Source organism: Saccopteryx bilineata, chromosome 1, assembly GCF_036850765.1.
Source record: "Saccopteryx bilineata isolate mSacBil1 chromosome 1, mSacBil1_pri_phased_curated, whole genome shotgun sequence".
Classification (NCBI taxonomy): Eukaryota; Metazoa; Chordata; class Mammalia; order Chiroptera; family Emballonuridae; genus Saccopteryx; species Saccopteryx bilineata.
This window is the reverse complement of record NC_089490.1, coordinates 240,930,379-240,948,852: the sequence shown is the minus strand read 5'-3', so window position 1 is coordinate 240,948,852 and position 18,474 is coordinate 240,930,379. Positions and strand designations below refer to the sequence as shown.

At 55.3% G+C, this 18,474-nt stretch overlaps 1 protein-coding gene across 1 annotated transcript in view; it reads right to left on the bottom strand.

Annotated features, from left to right (window-relative positions):
- Nucleotides 1-18,474, bottom strand: part of LGR6 (leucine rich repeat containing G protein-coupled receptor 6) — a 71,936-nt gene that overhangs the window by 5,004 nt on the left and 48,458 nt on the right. Inside the window, exons 7-17 of the mRNA XM_066239404.1 lie at nt 11,106-11,174; nt 9,721-9,792; nt 9,514-9,585; nt 8,932-9,000; nt 8,262-8,333; nt 7,873-7,938; nt 6,799-6,870; nt 6,330-6,401; nt 5,095-5,220; nt 4,092-4,252; nt 654-734 (exon numbers count right to left, since the gene is read on the bottom strand). Coding sequence (XP_066095501.1) covers nt 654-734; nt 4,092-4,252; nt 5,095-5,220; nt 6,330-6,401; nt 6,799-6,870; nt 7,873-7,938; nt 8,262-8,333; nt 8,932-9,000; nt 9,514-9,585; nt 9,721-9,792; nt 11,106-11,174 — 932 coding nt within the window. The remainder of the gene's footprint in view (nt 1-653; nt 735-4,091; nt 4,253-5,094; nt 5,221-6,329; nt 6,402-6,798; nt 6,871-7,872; nt 7,939-8,261; nt 8,334-8,931; nt 9,001-9,513; nt 9,586-9,720; nt 9,793-11,105; nt 11,175-18,474) is intronic.

Sequence of the window (18,474 nt, the reverse complement as noted above, 5' to 3'; positions counted from 1 at the left end):
TGTTAAAGCAAGGTCATGGTCATTTTGGACTTTGTCTCTGATGTGTCTTCTTTCACTTGCTCATTACAGGTTTTTGGAGGTGAAACTTCTGTCCAGGTCTCAAAAAAATGTGCTGGTTTCCTCTGTGTTCGTGCACCTGCACGGGCAGCCAATAGAGGGCACGCTGCAGCCACCGAGCATGCAGGGCCGGTGTGCCCACAGGGCTGATTTCAGCCTTGGCTGCAGAGGCGGGGCGGAGGGCCTGACCTACAGGGGTGGGACAGCGGAACACGGACGTGGTGTGACACTCAGAAGCCCCTGCCAACTGTTTCCAGCCTATCTGAGCAGCTGCTGTCCTGGCCTGGGCACTGTGCACGTGGCACCAAGGGAAGGGAATGCTTTCCTCTCAGTACTTGAGAGTTGAACCAAGTAAACAAGATCTTTCTTCTTTCTTAGAGCTGATGAATTTAGGTTAAATTCTAAAGGGGCTTCCTTTGTTAGATGCCCACCCTGGGGGGAGGGGCATTTAAGAGAGACAGCACCTTCATGGACAGAGCATTCACCAGCTGCTCACCGAAAGAGGCTGTCCCTCTGGTCCCCAGGAGTGCCTGCAGCATGGCCAAAAACATGCCAGGATGACCCTGCATCCCCTGCCTCCTGCAGCACCCCCTTACCTGGAACAGGGCTGCACTGGACACTGGGCTGTGGCTCCGTGGCTTCCATCTCCAGCTGGAGTTCATCCAAGTCCAGGTCATCTGATGGAGAGACCAAACAGTGGCTGGGGCCCTGGGCTCAAAACACGCACCCCTTTACGAAGCCCCCTGCATCCCTCTGCACAGCACAGCCCCCTCCGGGGGCCTTGATCATGTGCTCTGCCCCTGGGTGTAACCCGTAGGTGGGTCATCTGTGTAGCGGCTCTTTACAGAGGTCTGCTCTCCCTGTAACTCAGCTCTGGGTCCTTTCCACATGGCCAGGGTCCACAGGTGCTGCCTGGCGTTAGGGGAGGGACAGCCAGTCCTCAGTGCCAGCCCAGCACCCCCCATCCATGCGGGAACTGTGTTAAGAAGGGCATCTTAAGACAGAAGAAGTGATCTAGAGTGTGTGTACAGAGAAGGTGACCAAGGGACAGTGAGCGGAGGCCCTGTGGGAGATAGTCCGGCAGCTGGGGCATTTGGCTTGGGGAGGTGAGAGTGAGTTCTCAGAATGCATGAAGTCCTCTGGCATGAAGGAGTAGGGAGTTGCTCTCCTATGCTGTGTCATCCCAGAGGACCCAGACAGTAGAACAAGGAATATCAGTGGATGGAAAGAGGCAAGTTAGGGTTCAAGTGGAGAAGTCCCAATTCTTACTAACACAAATGAGTTCCACAATTAAGAGTTGTCCAAAAGCTGTGAGGAGGTCTGTGTGCCAAACCCAGTGTCTGCTGTGTGTCGGACAAAGGCACTGTCAGGGCAACACGGCATGGCCCTGACCTCGAGGAGCTTACGGCACAAACAAGGATCACTGTCATGGCTACGTGCACAAGTGTCTGTTGACATTATTAGACAGAGAGGAAACATGCTCATGGAAGGCAGGTGTCTTGCCCAGGTCTCAGCCCGTGGGCGAGTGAGCAAGAGGGCAGCATCCACAGCCAGGGGTGTTTGACCACAGAGCCTGATAGCTGGACACGAGGCTTTCCCAAGCAGGACTAGGTTGGGGGTGGGGGGATAGGAAGCCTTGTCCCTGGTGACACTGAGGCAGACAGTCCCTAATGTGAGAAGGGACACATCTACACTGACGCAAAGGCAGGTGAAGTCATCTCCGACCACCCTTTTGACTCTATTCTAAGTCTGTCAGTCAAAGAAAATAGGATTAAAAGATTACATTGTTGGCCCTGGCCGGTTGGCTCAGCGGTAGAGCGTCGGCCTGGTGTGTGTGGGACCCGGGTTCGATTCCCGGCTAGGGCACATAGGAGAAGCGCCATTTGCCTCTCCACGCCCCCCTCCTTCCTCTCTGTCTCTCTCTTCCCCTCCCGCAGCAAGGCTCCATTGGAGCAAAGATGGCCCAGGCACTGGGGATGGCTCCTTGGCCTCTGCCCCAGGCGCTAGAGTGGCTCTGGTCTCGGCAGAGCAACGCCCCGGAGGGGCAGAGCATCGCCCCTTGGTGGGCAGAGCATCGCCCCTGGTGGGCGTGCCGGGTGGATCCCTGTCGGGCGCATGCGGGAGTCTGTCTGACTGTCTCTCCTCGTTTCCAGCTTCAGAAAAATACAAAAAAAAAAAAGAATACATTGTTAAAAAATTCTATAACATATTTCAAACAAATGGATGTTTTCCTTATTCACCGTTACAATGTTTCTTAAATAGGGGCTGCAAGGGTGGGACATCTCAGGGTCCACAAATTCTATGGGAATTTTGAAACGATCTAAAACATTTTGTAAATTATGCAGATGAAACTCCTGCACGTTGTGCAGCAGGTTTGAGAGCCAGCGCCCTGGGGCTCTTCTTCTGGCTACAGGGAATAGACAGGTGACTGCTGTACTTGTCCTGTTGGCTCACATGGTGTATTTCCTGTGCAGGCCCTTCCTCCCCACCTAACGGGTAAACACCTGCGTTGGAAGTGCTCCCAGGAGACTGAGGTGTGCAGCTGCCCCTGGCCTGGACTCCAAGGGGCGGCAGCTGTGCTCCATCCTGCACTTCCTTCTCTCCCCACCTTTCCTCCCACCCACTCCGACTCTCCAGAATGGACCTCAGCCACACTTTGAAGTCAAGATGCATAAATGAAATACAAGGGCTGAGGCCGGTGGAGTCTGTCTGAGGCTGGGAGAGTCCCAGCCAAGGTGTTGAGTAACCACTCTTCAAAAGAGGAGGAAATAGAGGCTGACAGCAGCAGCAGCTCCTGGCTTCCCCTCCGGGGCTCATGAGCTCCCACAGGAAGTGGGGCCCAGCCCTCGCTCCTGGTACCTGCAGGCAGCCCACTTCCGAAGCCTCTGGTTCTTCCAGACCTGAGCCTGGTGGAAAGTTTCACCTTGAGGAAGGGGAGTTTCCATTCCTCCTTCCAGGCTCTGGGGAAGCACGCAGACAACCAGACAACCCTGCAGAAAACCGAGCGGCTGCCCAGAGCCGGCCCAGCTCCTTCTCCACCCGCCCCAAGCAGCAGTAGGCACAGAGTGAAGAAGTGTGGCAGCCAGAGGGGCGGACACTCTTCACCCTCTGCGGTCTTGAATACTGCCCAGAGGCTGTGCAATGCTGGTCCTACCTTACAGGTAAGGAAACTGCTCAGAAAGTTCCTGCAGCTCGTCCAAGGCAACCGGCTAGTGATGGTGCATCTGGTTGAGAGCCCAGTCTATCTACACTGTGGGAGAGGTTTTCTTCACGCGCTTAGATTTGATTTTCCTGTTCCCTCCTCCATTGGTGTTTTGTGGAGAGGGGTCTCAGAGACAGAAATGCAGAACCCGGCTGTTTCCTCTCCTTTCTCCTCTGTTGCGTTCCAGCATGTGAGGTCCCTGTCCCCCCACCCCCTTGAGACATACTAGGAGGTGGTCCCTCAGGACCCCCATGCCAACTGCCCCCACCTTTTCGCCTTTTAACCCAAATCTTCCAGAAACAGGGATTCCTCTGGCCAAGACAGCCTGTGCAGGGATGGCCCTTCTCAGCAAGGCCCTCTGGCATCGGGTGGCCTCGGAAGTGTCCCTCTTTGACCCACAAGCTGGCTAGAGTGGCAGGACAACTGCGCTGTTTGTTCCTCTGGACGCCAGGACATAGTGGGAGCATATTTTCGGAAGCAGGTTTAACTTAACTGACTTCATCTAATCCTACGCGGCTCAGGCTGACCAGGATATGGGTATATTCTCTGAGAATGCCCTCCCTCAAATGGACAGGCTCCTGAGAGCCACGCAGGCAAGGGTGTCATGAGAGACGCAGGTGTGACGAGCCTTGTGAGCTGCAAAGGGCTTGTCGCCATTGTCACCTTCCCCCAAGTCCCTCTGCGGAGTGGCCTTGGAGACGAGGTGAAACAGGGGTCGTGTCCTCCAGGCTTCCAGCCGTCCTCCCTGGGTTCCCACTCGGGGTCCCCAGCCTCTTCTCTAACTCCCCATCCCCACAGAAGCCCTGCCCCTCCCAGGGCCCCTGTCACTCACAGTGGTTCTTGGCTTGTCCCGCAAGAAGGCCCACGGGCCTCTTCAGAGCTTCCTCGTCTTCCAGGTGGAAGTCGTCTGCCTCCCACTGCCCGGGGGCCTTGAGGAAGCTGGTGCAGGCACCATAGGCACAGCACTGGTAGGCATGGGGCACCTCCAGAATCCTGGGGAGGGCACAGCGGTCTCAGGAATAGTTTGGGTCTCAGCCCAGGCACCTGGCACCTGCCCTTTGACCCTAAAGCACCAGATTACTGTGCACGTGGCCTCCCGGCCTTTGTGTGCGGGGTGCAGCCAGCCCCCGCCTCTGAGGTCTGAGCAGGTCCCACCTGCTCCTCGCTCATCCTGAGGACTGAGCTGGGAAGTAGACTCCCCTAGCAGGCACAGGGTGGAAGCAACTCGCCCAGGGTCACGGTGCTCACACTCTGTCTCCTCCTGGCCAGCACCTCTCTCATCACATGTAAGGAGATAGGATGCTCCTAGTGACCTCTGTCCTTGCTCTCACGGACACCCACACACTGTCTCCTGACCCGCGGGCACGCCAGAGCTGGATGTGTGCCCTCTGAGGGGAGGGCTGGTGCCCCCAAGCATGTCACTAGTATGCAGCTGACGAGACTCAGGCCACCCAGGCTGCGCTGCACAGGAGGCCAGTGCCACCAGCACCAGGACAGGCTGGGCACTGGCTCTCTGCTCATCAGTGCTCCAGACTCTGCCTTGGGCCCAGGGGCCCTGATGCTGCCCAAGTGAGGATGGGCAGTTTGGTGCGCAGTACAGGTGAGGGGTGTGGAGGTGCAGGAGCCTTCCCACCATCGTGTCCTCCCAGCTGTCCATATCCCCTGGGGCTGGGCTAGGGTGGGAGGTGCCCCAGAGGAGAGACTGGAAGGGGAGGCAGGAGTCCCCCTGTCACTCTCAGCCACCAGGGTTTTCCTGTGGCTTCCTTCTGCCCCTCCAGGCCGCTCAGCTGCCCTGGGACAGACCTCTCTCTGTGTGGGGTAAGCGAGGTCCTTACCTCAGTTTTGGGAAAGTGTCCTTGGAGAAAGTCTGAGACAAAGCCGGGTTCCCTTTGAGCTTCAGATGCATCAGGCCTCCAAGCCCGGCCAGGGGCAGTGTGGTCAGCTGGTTGTCTGTCAGGTCCCTAGGACAGTGGATTAACAGGGTTATTGGCAGTTGTGGCACTGCAGGGGGCAGGGCCAGGCTGAGGGTGTGGCCAGCGCACTTGGGCAGAGCCAGAGAGGAGCAAAGGATAGCTAACTGGTCACGGGGCAGGAAAACAGCTCTCAGCGCTGGGGGAGGTGACCACCAGAGCCACAGCCACACATGCTCACTCACTCATCAAATACTGGTGCCCACTGTCCACCAGGGAACATCCCAGTCCAGAGGTGACTGAGCCCCTCAACCTCAGCTCCTATGCCAGGTCCAAGTCCCATCTGGGAGACCCTGTCCCCCTACCATCCCTAACATGAGAGCCCAGAGCTGATTGAAGAGTAGGCCTGCTGGCCGCACCCGGGGGCTCAGTCATGCACTCCTGTCCACAACCAGAGCTGGGGCCATGAGCAGTCTTCCCCTGCCACCACCCCATGTAACTGGCCGCAAGTCTGGCTTAATGTCAGTGTCCTCTTCTCCCAAAGGGATAAAAACATGCTCTTGCCTGTCTGCAGGAGCAGAGAGCACCAAGGTGATGGTGGGATGCTGTGAGTGCCAGGTGGCCCAGGAAGTGAGGGTGGCCTGGATGATCCTGTGGGGGGAGGGGGCACCTCCAGGACACACTGGCAGGCAGCCCCCTGCACAGGGAATAACCTCAACACAGGGTGTGGCCCCATCACAGGCCCTTCCAGCTCTGACATCATGGCCATGCAGCCAGTATGACACGCGACCTGTTTGTGTCCTACGTAATGCAGAGAACCTATGGTCCCTGCCACCTGGGAAGGCAGCCCTCAACAGCAATGCCATGCAGGACTCTGGCTCCCCCATCTGCTCTACCTCCTGTGCCTTGGAGGTATTCTGGGCAATCTTAGGGGCCTTCATAGTGGGGTGCAGGGAAGCCGAGGCTGCATCCCCAGATGGCAAGCCAGACCCAGGGGCCGGCTCTCTGCTGACCAGGCTCCATCATCTGTCAGACGGTCACAGTGATTGATGAGGCTAGAGCCTCTGTCCCTAGGATGTGTGGTCAGACATCCACGCAGGTCCCCACTGGGGGTGGCCTTGCTGTCCCCACTGCTCTGCAGCTCCCACAGTGGCACTTACAGCTTGACCAGGGAGTGCAGGGTCACGAAGGCCTCAGGGTGGATGGACCGGATGACGTTCCAGCTCAGGTCCCTATGGACAAAGAGGGTAGACAAGAGGGGACAATGACACTCGGAGAACTTACTGTTCTTGTCCTGGTTCTCCTGTACTTTTCCCTATCTGAGCTGCCTTGAGCCCTCTAGGGGGGCACCTTTAGCCAGACCATGACCTGCCTGTGGCCCCAGGAAAGGGGACGCAGCCGGGCTTCAGAGCCTCATGGCCCCTGAGGAGGCACCTCCCCTCCTGTGTGTGTGTGTGTGTGTGTGTGTGTGTGTGTGTGTGTGTGCGCGCGCGCACACACACGCGCATGCACACATGGATGTGTGCGCACACCAGGGCAGGAATGCAGAGCAGTGGGCTGTGTGCCTGTTGGTATCAGGAGAGCAGTGGCTCTGAGCACCCCCAGACCCCCTGTGCTGTGAGTACTCACAAGGCCCTCAGGGAGCTCAGCTGGCTGAAGGTGTCGGCTCTGACTTCCCAGATGTGGTTGTGCTGGAGGCCTCTAGGGCAGCAAGATAGGCTGGGTGATCAATGAGCTCAGACCTGGCTCTAGTCCATGCCCCCCACCCCCCACCCCAGACACTGGGAAGGAGAAAGGAGAGCCCCACTTTTCCTGGCACTGAGAGAAGGCCCAGCTCATGGAAGTCAACAGCATTAAAAGGATCCAGTTGCCTTGGGAAGTAGGTCAGGAGATAAAGCCACAACACTGTGGCCCAAAAGGGAGTCAGTTTCCAGGGTTCCCACCGGGCCTGGCTCCCTGCCCAGCCAACCTCAGCCCGTGGGTCCTCCAGACCCTGGTCCAGCACCAGAGCACTGCCCAACCCTTGGCTAGCCTGTGACTGGCCCCAACTGGGCCTCAGGGCTCAGTAGATTGGCCGAATGAATGGGATTCAGGGACTCAGCTCTGTAGAAGACGCTTCTTCCTCGGGCACCTAGACACATGACAGACCTGACCCCAAACCCTGCCCGGGACCCAAAAGGCATTGGTTGCTGTGCCGAGAAGGGGGGATAGACAAGGAGGGTCAGGAAGCCCTGATGGCTGGAGAAGCCGGGTCTGGGCAAAGGCAGCTTAGAGAGCTTCACTGTGACTTTCTCCTCATCAAGTTGGGATCCCGGGCTTCTCTCTGAGTATGCGTGCACAGGCGCACGCACAAAGGTGAGTGTTAGTGGGGCTGTGGAAAATGACTGCTGTGCTCTGAAAGGCAGACCCTTCTGGTGCTCTGACACCCCCTCGTCCAGCTCACCAGGCCTGACGTGGCCCTGTCCCTCTGCTGGCCCTCATCACCACCACACTGCCTGCTGCCCTCAGCCCTCAAGAAGCCAACCTGAGACTCCTTTGGGCACCAGCGCCCGGCCCGTGGTCTTCTGTCTGGGCCTCTGCCCAGCTCCCAGCCCTCGCCTCTGGGTCCCATGCCTTCAGAGAAGGGTCAGAGTGCAGAGCCCCCTGTGGACCTACCCTAAGTTAGCGGACATGCCTTTGCCCTGTCCCCCCAACCCCACTCACATCTCCTCCAGCTTCTGACACCTGTGCAGGCTGGGTAGCTCCTCGATTCGGTTGTGGGACAGCTCCCTGCAGAGGGTAAGGCCAGGGCAGGGTGAAGTTGGATCAGGGAGCAGCTCTGGCCAGAGCCCTGCTTCTCTGTGAGGTGGTCGAGGCCAGGAGGACCCTGGGGGGACATGGCTATCGACACACGTCCCACCAGGGCACTGTCCTCAGTCAGACTGTCTATACCCCTTGCTGAGCGCTGCTTTTCCCATCAGGGCCTGGATGGGTGGCCTCATCCACAGACGGCCTGGGGGACCGAGAGGGGCAGGGAAAAGGAATGGGGGGACAGGGAGGGCTGGGGGACCAAGGTCCTGAGCAGGGCTGCAGGGAGCATGTGAGCCACTCACAGGACTCGGAGCCTGGGCAGCTGCTGGCACATCCTGGGCGGGAGCAGCCGGATGCCTGCGCGGGTCAGCGTCCTGCAGGGGAACAGAGACAGAGCTGGCCTGGGCCCAGGGCCCCGCCACCCCCAGCCACCCTTGAGGAAGACTTTCCAGAGGCCAGCAAGTCTAGGGGGACAACAAAGGCACAGAGGCGAGTCCCATCCGGCCATACCATGGATGGGCTGTGTGATGCAGGGGTGGGGTGGAGGGGACAGGGGACACCTAACGTGTTCTGTTCATTCTCTTGTAATGCCTCAGGGCCTGCTGTGCTGACACCTCTCCCCCACGCCAGAGGATGTGATAATAGGAACTATGAGAACATTCACATTCAAGTCAAGCTTCAGAAAGAATGAGATGGTGTTTCGCACCCCTCCCCTGCTGCAGGTGCTCGGTGTGCCCCCAATTGGGTCAGAGGCTCTGAAGTCACTCACCCCCAGACCACCCGCCAACCCCGCCTGCCTGCCATCGCAGCACACCCAGAAGTGGCCATGGTCCCGGGTACAAGCCAGTTGACCTCTGAAGCCCCCAGCGGGACACCAGCTAAGGGGCAAGCAATGCATCAGGACAGCCTCCCAGAGGCAGATGGAGCACCTGGGAGGGGATGGGAAAGGGTTCAGGCAGGAGGGCTACTCACAGGGTCTCTAGGTTCGTGGTACCTTTGAGGTCTGGGAATTCTTGGATGTCCATGGCTCCATTCAGGGACCTGGAAACAGCCAACAGCTCTGAGGGTGGGATCTGAGCACATTCTGACAGCTCTCCACCCTCAGGGCCTTCCCCACAACGACCCCAACCCCTGGGAAACATCTTTCTTCCCTAATGCCCGCAACTAGCCTGGCTGTCTGGCCCTGCTTAAGGCTGGGCTTTGACCAGCAGGGTCCAGGCAGCCATGAAGCCCAGACAGAGCCAGCAATCTAGACACTGGGAGGCCAGCATGCAAGAACACAGGCCTAGGTCTCCCTGACACTCCACAGGGCCTCATCAGAGCCTCTGCACTGGCTCTTGTCCTTAAAGTGCATCACCCACTTGAGAGGCGGCAAGAAGCCACAGGGAGGAGGAGAGGTCAAGCCCATCAGATCTAGGAAGAGGCCTGAGCCCAGAGGAGGCCTGCAGCTTGGAGTTCATGTGCCTGGGAGTGCCTGGCAGGGGTGGGGGTGGAGACGGCAGGGACCTAGGAAGGGAGGGTCCCGGCTGTAACTGCCTTCAGGTGCCAACTCACAGAGTGTGCAGCTTTGGCAGGTACTGGAACGCGGACCTTCCCACAGACTGGATCGGGTTGTCATAGAAGTGCCTGGAGGAGTGCAGACACTGAATCAGAGACTTGCGCTGGGTCTCTGCCCCCCCCATGGAGCCTGGGGGGAGCACCCCGATTGTCCTGCCTCCCCACCACCCTCCCCCAGGTGCCGGTGGAAAGGTTGGAACTCACACTGTCTGCAGCAGAGGGTTCCCCAGGAAGGCCTGCTCTGGGATGGCCTTGATGTTGTTGTTGTGGAAGCCCCTGGAAGATAGCCAGGGCTCCGTGAGGACTCGGATGTGGGGTCCCATGGAGCTCGGTCAGCCAACAAGAAAGGCCAGAATGCCAAAGGGACAATGGCCGGCGAACCCTAGTTCAGTCCTGCCTAAGCCTTTTCTGTATTCAATATCACACCCATCATGTGTGGCAGGTTGGGGGTGGGGCCCCAGGAAGCCCTGGAGCAATGTGGCACCCAGGGAGGCAGCCTCTCCTTCATCACTGTCACCTGTGTGGGGGTCTTGGAGGGTCCCCAGGAGGAAGCCAAGGTGTAGGGGGGTATGCGAAAAAAACAGAGCTTCCAGGGGCCAGGGGATGAGGGGCGGGCCTCCACTGGACGCTGCCTTGGCCCCAAGGCCCTGAGACTAAGGAACAGAGAAGAGATGGCCAGAGAACAGACACAGGATCGGGTGAGGAAGGCAGTGAGTGGCTGTAGCCCTGGATGTGGCAATGACATGTTTAGTTAGCTGGGAAGGGCCTTTCAAAATAAAGGCCGGACTGAACCACATGCAGTTCACAGAGCAGGCCCATACCGCCAACATTGTCTCCATGGTGATCTGGCTTCTCTGCGCCCTGTGACGTCTGCATCATGTCGTCCCTCAGCCAGCCTGTCCAGCCAATCCCACTCCTGGCACCATCTGCTCAGCCATCCTTCATTAAATCACTCTTTTATGCTTCCCAACACTGTGTGTCTGGGCTGAGCTGTGCTCAGGGACTTACGTTTCTGGGACATATGCCCTGTCCCCGAGCAGCTTTCTCTCCGGAGTTGGAAACACACAGACAGACTCATCCACAAATCCTCTTACTTCTACTAACTTAGTCTCTGCTCCCCCAATGTGTCAGCGTTTCCTGTCCCCACCACACACACGCTATCCCCTCCGCGCCCTCCTGACTAAGGAAACCTCACATTCTTCCACGTCCCAGGTCAACAGAGAAGCCCAACCTTGCGGCTCACAGGTGACAGAGGACTCCCAATGGTCCCAAGTCCTGTCGTTCCAGCTGGCCTGGCTGTCCCTTATATGCTGCTCATATCTGGCCTTCACACCTGCCAACACCCAGACAAGGGGCTTGGGGGCTGGCGTGAAGGTGCCACTACAGTCCAGGCACCACTCGGAGTGAAGATGCCACCTCAAGTTCGGGGCTCTGCTCCTGAACCTCAGGTTTCCCGAGGCTGGTCATGCTCCTGTCCCTGCTGGGTCCTCTCTCTGCCCGCTCCATTTCCATCTGTCCTGTCTGAAATGCTTCCCTCCTCTCCATCATGGCCCTCAGAGAACAGGATGTGGGGACAGCAGGCTACTTACAGCTCCTGCAGCCTGCTCAGGGTCCGGATGGCCATGGGGAACTCCCGCAACTCGTTGTGATTCAGATCCCTGGGAGGGAAGTGGAACTGTTGTCAGAGGTGGCCGGCAGGCAGGTCAGGGCCTGAGCAGCATGGGCATGGCTGCAGGGGTGGCCAGAGAGACGGCTGCCACCCTGGGGACCCAGTGTCAGCGCCTGGAGACACACTGGGAATGTGCACTGTGACCCCTTCTCCACACAGCTGGGGCGTGCTGCCCCTGACACAGATCGACTGTCTCAGCACAGTCCCTGCTGGCTGGGGAAACAGCTCAAGCCTTTGGGGACATCAGTGGTGGGGATGGACAGAGGGGAGAAGGGGGGCAATACCTGTCACCAGCTCTCGGGATTCTGGAAGGTTCCTCAGGTGACTACCTGTGACCTCTGCTCTCACCTTCTATAAAAATGAACAGTGCTGGCCCTGGCCGGTTGGCTTAGCGGTAGAGCGTCGGCCTAGCGTGCAGAGGACCCGGGTTCGATTCCCAGCCAGGGCACACAGGAGAAGCGCCCATTTGCTTCTCCACCCCTCCGCCGCGCTTTCCTCTCTGTCTCTCTCTTCCCCTCCCGCAGCCAAGGCTCCATTGGAGCAAAGATGGCCCGGGCGCTGGGGATGGCTCTGTGGCCTCTGCCCCAGGCGCTAGAGTGGCTCTGGTCGCAACATGGCGACGCCCAGGATGGGCAGATTATCGCCCCCTGGTGGGCAGAGCTTCGCCCCTGGTGGGCGTGCCGGGTGGATCCCGGTCGGGCGCATGCGGGAGTCTGTCTGACTGTCTCTCCCCGTTTCCAGCTTCAGAAAAAAAAAAAAAAAAAAAATGAACAGTGCTGGCCTTGACTTGGTGTTTCCATGGATAGTGTCCCAGCACACCAAGGTTGCAGGTTTGATCACGGTCAGGGCATATACGTGAAGCCACCAATGATGCATAACTAATGGAGCAACAAGTTGATGCTTCTTTCTCTCTCTCAGATCAATGGAAAAAAATTTTTAAATGAACAACAATACCTCTTATCTTTGGGTGTTGGCATAACTGCTCATATTTTCTCTTACCCTTTTCTTCATTTCCCAATTGTTTTCACAATGAATACACATAACATGTATCAGAAAACGGAGATAATATTAAAAGTGGTAGAAACCCAAGCTGACAGGGAGGTGGGAGTCAACATGCTAACCAGCAACAGGTGGGCATTTAAATAGGCACCACCTTTCAGATATCATTTGACAAGATCTTTTTAAACGGAAGGATTCATGCCCTGGTCTCCAAGTCCGGGCATCTGTCCTATGGAAATGTCCGTGCCTAGTGTGAAGATGTGTGACCAGAGGGCTCATCGCAGCATTGTGCAAGCCACAGGGCAAAACACTTGGGGCTTGGCTTTGTCCCTTCACCATCTCGGGGGTCTTGTGTATGCCATGTGTGGTGATGACAGGAGGAGGAGACGCGAAGGGACCAAGGGCACATCCGACTATCGTTAAAAGTGTTCTGAACGGCCTGTGGAGGGGAGCCAGCCCTAGGGGGTGCTCACTGTGTGCCGGGGTCCTGCAGGACAGACAGTAGTATTCACATGCTGGTTTTGTCTCCCTCAGTCACCAATGACGTAGGCCCACGTAGACATGTGCCTGATTGGGGGTCTTGGTGCCCCTAGATTCCTGTGGCTGGAGGGTATGTCCCACTCTGACAGTGGGGGCCCAGCAACAGTGCCCCCTTGATCCCCTGAGGAGGACCCCAGCCCATCTCTTCAGCCTTTTAAAGCCACCTGTGTCCTGACAACATTTATGAGGGGACTGTCCAACACCAGGACAGGGACCACGGTGGTCCTTTCATTATACAGTGACTTGGCAGGTTTGTGAGTACATCTCACATTAACACAGAGATAATGACAGAGTCCCCCAGGTGACAGGCTCATACACTTACTAATCCACAGGAACACAGCCCAAGTGCCAGAAGGGCAGTGGCAAGGTCTGGTCACCAATGCACTCACTGGGGAACATTTTTTTTTTCATTTTCTGTTTCATGAGGTTTTAGAACTGTTTCTATATATTTCTGCATCGCTGATTCCAAATCTGAAATCCAGTTTTTGGTGCATGCTCTAGTTTTTATGCAATTTTAATTTCTTTTTGTTACAATTAATGACATGCATTGGTTTTTAAATTGGAGTTAAAGGGCAACGACTCTTGGATTGACCATAACCACAAGACAATTAATGTTTTACAAACATCACTTTTACATAATTGTAGTTGTTTTCAAATGTAAAAAATTATTATCTGGTAAAAACACCCTCTTATTTTAAGATTGAATCATGGCTTCTTTGAGTAGGCGTAAATGTAAGAATAGTCCTGACACCTTCTGTTATATATGTGGCTGTTACACACTTCAACGTCAAAGGCACAGTATTTCATCATTTGTGACATGTGCATATATTGCCTATTTTCAGCGGTTCCAATTGGTTATTCAACTCATCTGCGAGAAGATTATAATGACATAAAAATTGTCCTAGACTTTCTGAAGTATGAGGAACATAACTGGATCATTTCTGTGGATCTTAAAATGGTAAATTTCCTGCTAGGACAACAGAGAGGTTTCACAAAGTATCCTTGCTTTCTGTGTTTGTGGGACAGCCAAGCTCGGGAGAAACACTGGACACAGGAGTAGCCGAAACGTGAAGCTCTGGAAGTAGGGATGCAAAATATTGTGAATGAACCTGTAGTTAATCGAGACAGGATCATTTTCCCCCCACTTCACATCAAACTTGGCTTAATGAAGCAGTTTGTTCAGGCTTTGAATAGAGAAAGTGAATGCTTTCAACATGTTCTTTCTGCTTTTCCTGCCTTGTCTTTCAAGAAGATAAAAGCAGGTATATTCGATGGACCTCAAATTTGAACCCTCATATGTGATGAAGAATTTGCCAGGGGCCCTGGCCAGTTGGCTCAGTGGTAGAGCGTCGGCCTGGTGTGCAAGAGGTCCTGGGTTCGATTCCCGACCAGGGCACACAGGAGAAGCGCCCATCTGCTTCTCCACCCCTCCCCCTCTCCTTCCTCTCTGTCTCTCTCTTCCCCTCCCGCCGCTAAGGCTCCATTGGAGCAAAGATGGCTTGGGCAGTGGGGATGGCTCCTTGGCCACTGCCCCAGGCGCTAGAGTGGCTCTGGTCGCAACAGAGTGACGCCCCAGAGGGGCAGAGCATCGCCCCCTGGTGTGCAGAGCGTCACCCCCTGGTGGGCGTGCCAGGTGGATCCTGGTCGGGCGCATGCGGGAGTCTGTCTGACTGTCTCTCCCCGTTTCCAGCTTCAGAAAAATACAAAAAAAAAAAAAAGAATTTGCCAGGAAGATGAATAAGGAGGAGAAAGCAGCATGGCAGTCTTTTGTGGAAGTTACAAAGAACTTCCTTGGCAACAAAAAAGCAGAAAACTATGAACTTCTGGTTCAAAGGATGCTGTTGGCTTTCCACGACATTGGATGTAACATGAGCATTAAGATTCACTTTCTGAAGAGTCACCTTGTAAGTTTCCCAAAAATCTTGGAGCTGTTAGTGATGAGCAGACTACTGCTGGAGCATCAAACATGATTGTCCTCAACAAGTACACAAACGCAAGAGCTACAAATGCAACTTTTTGTCTGAATAGAATTTAACTAAGTTTTGCGCAAATTTTATGATTAAAGTAAGTGTTTTAATATGTTCTATTTCAAAATTGTAGACAACTTCTAGTGCAATCATATCTTTTAGTGTATTAGTATATTTACTGCATTATATAAATTATTATATTTTCACAAAGATGATGCCCAAGAAGACATTCTACTTCATTATATTAAACTAAATGTTGAAAATTTTACAATAAGATGAAAACCTAAAATCTTGAATTGCAAAAGAACTGTAGCTTACAGAGAAAAACTAATGTCAGATTTGAGATCAGCATACTCAAATTAGGTAAGAACAAGTGTTTTTGTGGATGCAACAAAAATTGTGTTCCCCAGTGAATCTGCCCCCAACCAGCTCCCTGATGTGCTGAGTCCCCGGTAATCACGAGTGAGTTCAGCACAGACCCTGCTCCACTCTGCTCTGCAGGGAATCAGATACCTCTCCTTCCAACCACTAGCCTGGATTTGCTCCCAGAGGCTCCATGGGCTGAAAACAGTGTTGTGTGTATGGGGGGGGGTGCCCACAGTTCTTTGCTGCATCTATCATGAGATGGCCTTTACCTCCCCACATCTGAGGCAGTGCTGGCCTTGTGAAGGGCACTGACCTGTAGAATGAGGTAGAAATGATATGATGTGACCTGGTTCTAAATCTCAGGTGGCCCTACAACCTCTGGCCCTCTGGGAGTGTTCCCACCACTGCGGGAGGAAGCCGGCCAGCCCTCTGATGACAGGAGCTGTGTGCAGAGAGAGGACCGCCTGCCAGGCACTGAGGCCCAGACGTGGTCATGAGCCCCACAGGACCCCACGCAGGCTTCAGCTGCAGACACACACTTGGGCCCAGCTGGTGCGTGGGCCCAAGTTGTAAATTTGTTACCCACTGAGTTTGGGGATGATCTGTTATGAAGTTATAGGTAGTGAGGCAGGCACCCTGCCCACTGTCTCCTTGTGGGCATATTCACATCTGATATGCATTTCTCTGTTTTCTTCCTCACCCAACGAGAAGGAAATTTCCTTGAAAACAGGGACTTTACCCATTTCTGATTTTAGACACCAAAATGGGACTGGCATAGAGCTCAGTTCAACAAATACGTGTTAAAAGAACAGATGAGCAAATGAAACAGCCTGGATAGAATGATTAGGGGAAAAACGTTAACGAACTCTTAAGGAACCTAGGAAATCTCGGGGAACATCCTTAATATTTTGAGGGTGATGTTGAAAAAGGCATAAGTGTCCTGAGGGGCACCGTGAGGCTTGCCCAGGGCTGCAGAGGCTGGGTAATGAGTCCCAGGACCTTGCTGTGCTGAGCCTCACACAGTTTATCTGACCCATGTATAGGCAGCCACACAGAGTGGGTCTAGCCCTCCTTGGCAATCTCTGGTCAGGAGTTTTGCCAGGAATGGCCTCACAGACAGTGGGAAAGACAGATGGCTAAAGGCATGTGAATGAAAAGGCTATTTCTGTAGAGAAATGTGAGGGAATAAAAACTGTGCAAATAGCCTGACCAGGTGGTGGCGCAGTGGATAGAGTGTCGGACTGGGATGCGGAAGGACCCAGGTTCGAGACCCCGTGGTCGCCAGCTTGAGCGCGGGCTCATCTGGCTTGAGCAAAGAGCTCACCAGCTTGGACCCAAGGTCGCTGGCTCCAGCAGGGGGTTACTCGATCTGCTGAAGGCCCACGGTCAAGGCACATGTGAGAAAGCAATCAATGAACAACTAAGAAGTCGCAACCCGCAACAAGAAACTGATGATTGATGCTTCTCATCTCTCTCTGTTCCTGTCTGTCTGTCCCTGTCTATCTCTGCCTCTGTAAAAAAAAAAAAAAAAAAAAAAAAAACAACTGTGCAAATATCAAAAAGAATTCTGCAGACTCCATGCCAGGGAGGTGGCCTGAATGCTCCCATCTGGGCGTCGTCGCAGACCAAACAACCTGAGCAGGGGCCAAAGCCCTGCTCCACTGGGTGCCGCTCTGATGCAACCTTCATTCTGACTGTCCAGGTAGAAAGTCTGCAAGTCCCCGCCCAGGTGAATTCACTCCCGTGCAGTAGGCATTGCTGCCTGTCCATAACACTGTGTGGTAACAGAGAAGGTAGAGAGGAGAAAAAACATCCTCATCTAGACAGATGCACAAGGTGACAAGACGAGGCCTCAGCAGCGTGTGTTGGGTCCCGGGGAACACAGGGGCCTGGACCTTCGGAGATGAGATCACAGATGTTGACGGCACAGTGACCTTTCAGTCGGCCATCACGTGGGGCCACTCTGGCCCCTGTGCTGGCCGCCCTGCTGCAGCATCTCTGCCTTTCTGCAGCAGGGTGGGTTCTGATGCCCTCCACCTCAGCTGGAAAACCCATCATGGCTTCACGGTCTGTTACCTGTAACAGCCATAACTAGCCAGAGCCTGGGAACCGTTACCAGTTCAGCCTGCTGCTCGGGGAGTGGGGAGCAGGTGGGGGAGGGCTGAGGGGAAAGAGAAACCATTCCTCTCCCACCAGAGCCCCATCTGGAAGCTGTCCCCTGTCCATGGCTAAGCTCCCCTTCTGCTCCACCATTCCGGCCAAACCTGCCCCAGTCTGATGGCAGCCCCAGGCCATCAGTGGAGAAGGGAGGCCCCAGCCGTCAGGACCCACACCTGTGACTTCCTCCTGTGCACCTGGCTGTGCAGGAATGGCCAGCTCTCGAGACCTCCAGGCGCTTCATGGTGGACTCCAAGCACGAAGCCCCCGGGGCATCTCAGTCACATGGGGCAGCCCGTGCACCCAGCTGGTAGGGAAACCGAGGTTCGGCATGAGGAGGGTACAGGCAGGCCTCAGAGCCAGGACTCAATCAGACCTACTGGCTCCGGAGTTCACACCCTTCCCCCAGGCAACAGGGCTGCACTCTGGCAGCTGCTCAGGTGGGGATGGTGGGACTAAGAGAGAAGCTGTGGGGAGAATGAGGCAGGTAATAGAGGGGCAGAAACTTGAATGGCCCTGTGAACCAGCCCCTAATTCTCTCCTGTGCTGCCTCCCCTGAAAATCGGGACACCTGGTACATGCGGCCGCGCTGCCCACCTGGTCCAGGGCAGATGTTCCCAGAATGCCGTCTCCTCTACCTCCTCCTTTCACTGGATGCTGGAGACCAGAACAGACACTTCTGGCCATCAGACGCCACACCAGTAGACACAAAAGTTGGTCTACCTCACAGCAACAGAAGAGGACTGCTGTCATACACGGGGCTCACCTTAAACTTACTCCCAAATCTAAGGTGTACATTTACACCCAGGTCACAGGGAGCACTGTAGGCGACCTCCCTCCCCAGCATGAAACACGGAACACAGACATCTCTGATAGACTGTAAGCTCCAAACCATGTTACCTCCCAAAGACCAGCAACAAAGGCGATGGGCACCTTGAGTGTGAGTCCTACAGACTGAGCCTCTACTCTGAACCGGACTCCGCCTGGACATCAGCAGCCAAGAAACCTTCATGACTAATAGCCTGCTTTACCTTCTAAACAACCTGCACAAGAGGCCACCCATGGGTAAATGGAGCAATTAGTAACATTGTCTCTGTTTCCACTGAGACACAGAGGCGCCTTTCTGGCAGGCTACCCTCTCCAGAAGCAGTGAGCACCTGCGGCCTGAGCCGCAGTTTCAGTGGAAGTGGCTAGTCCCTGGTGCCGAGATCACTGGTTTCCCTAACAAAGCGCCTGGGACCCGAGAAGCCGGGGCTGAGA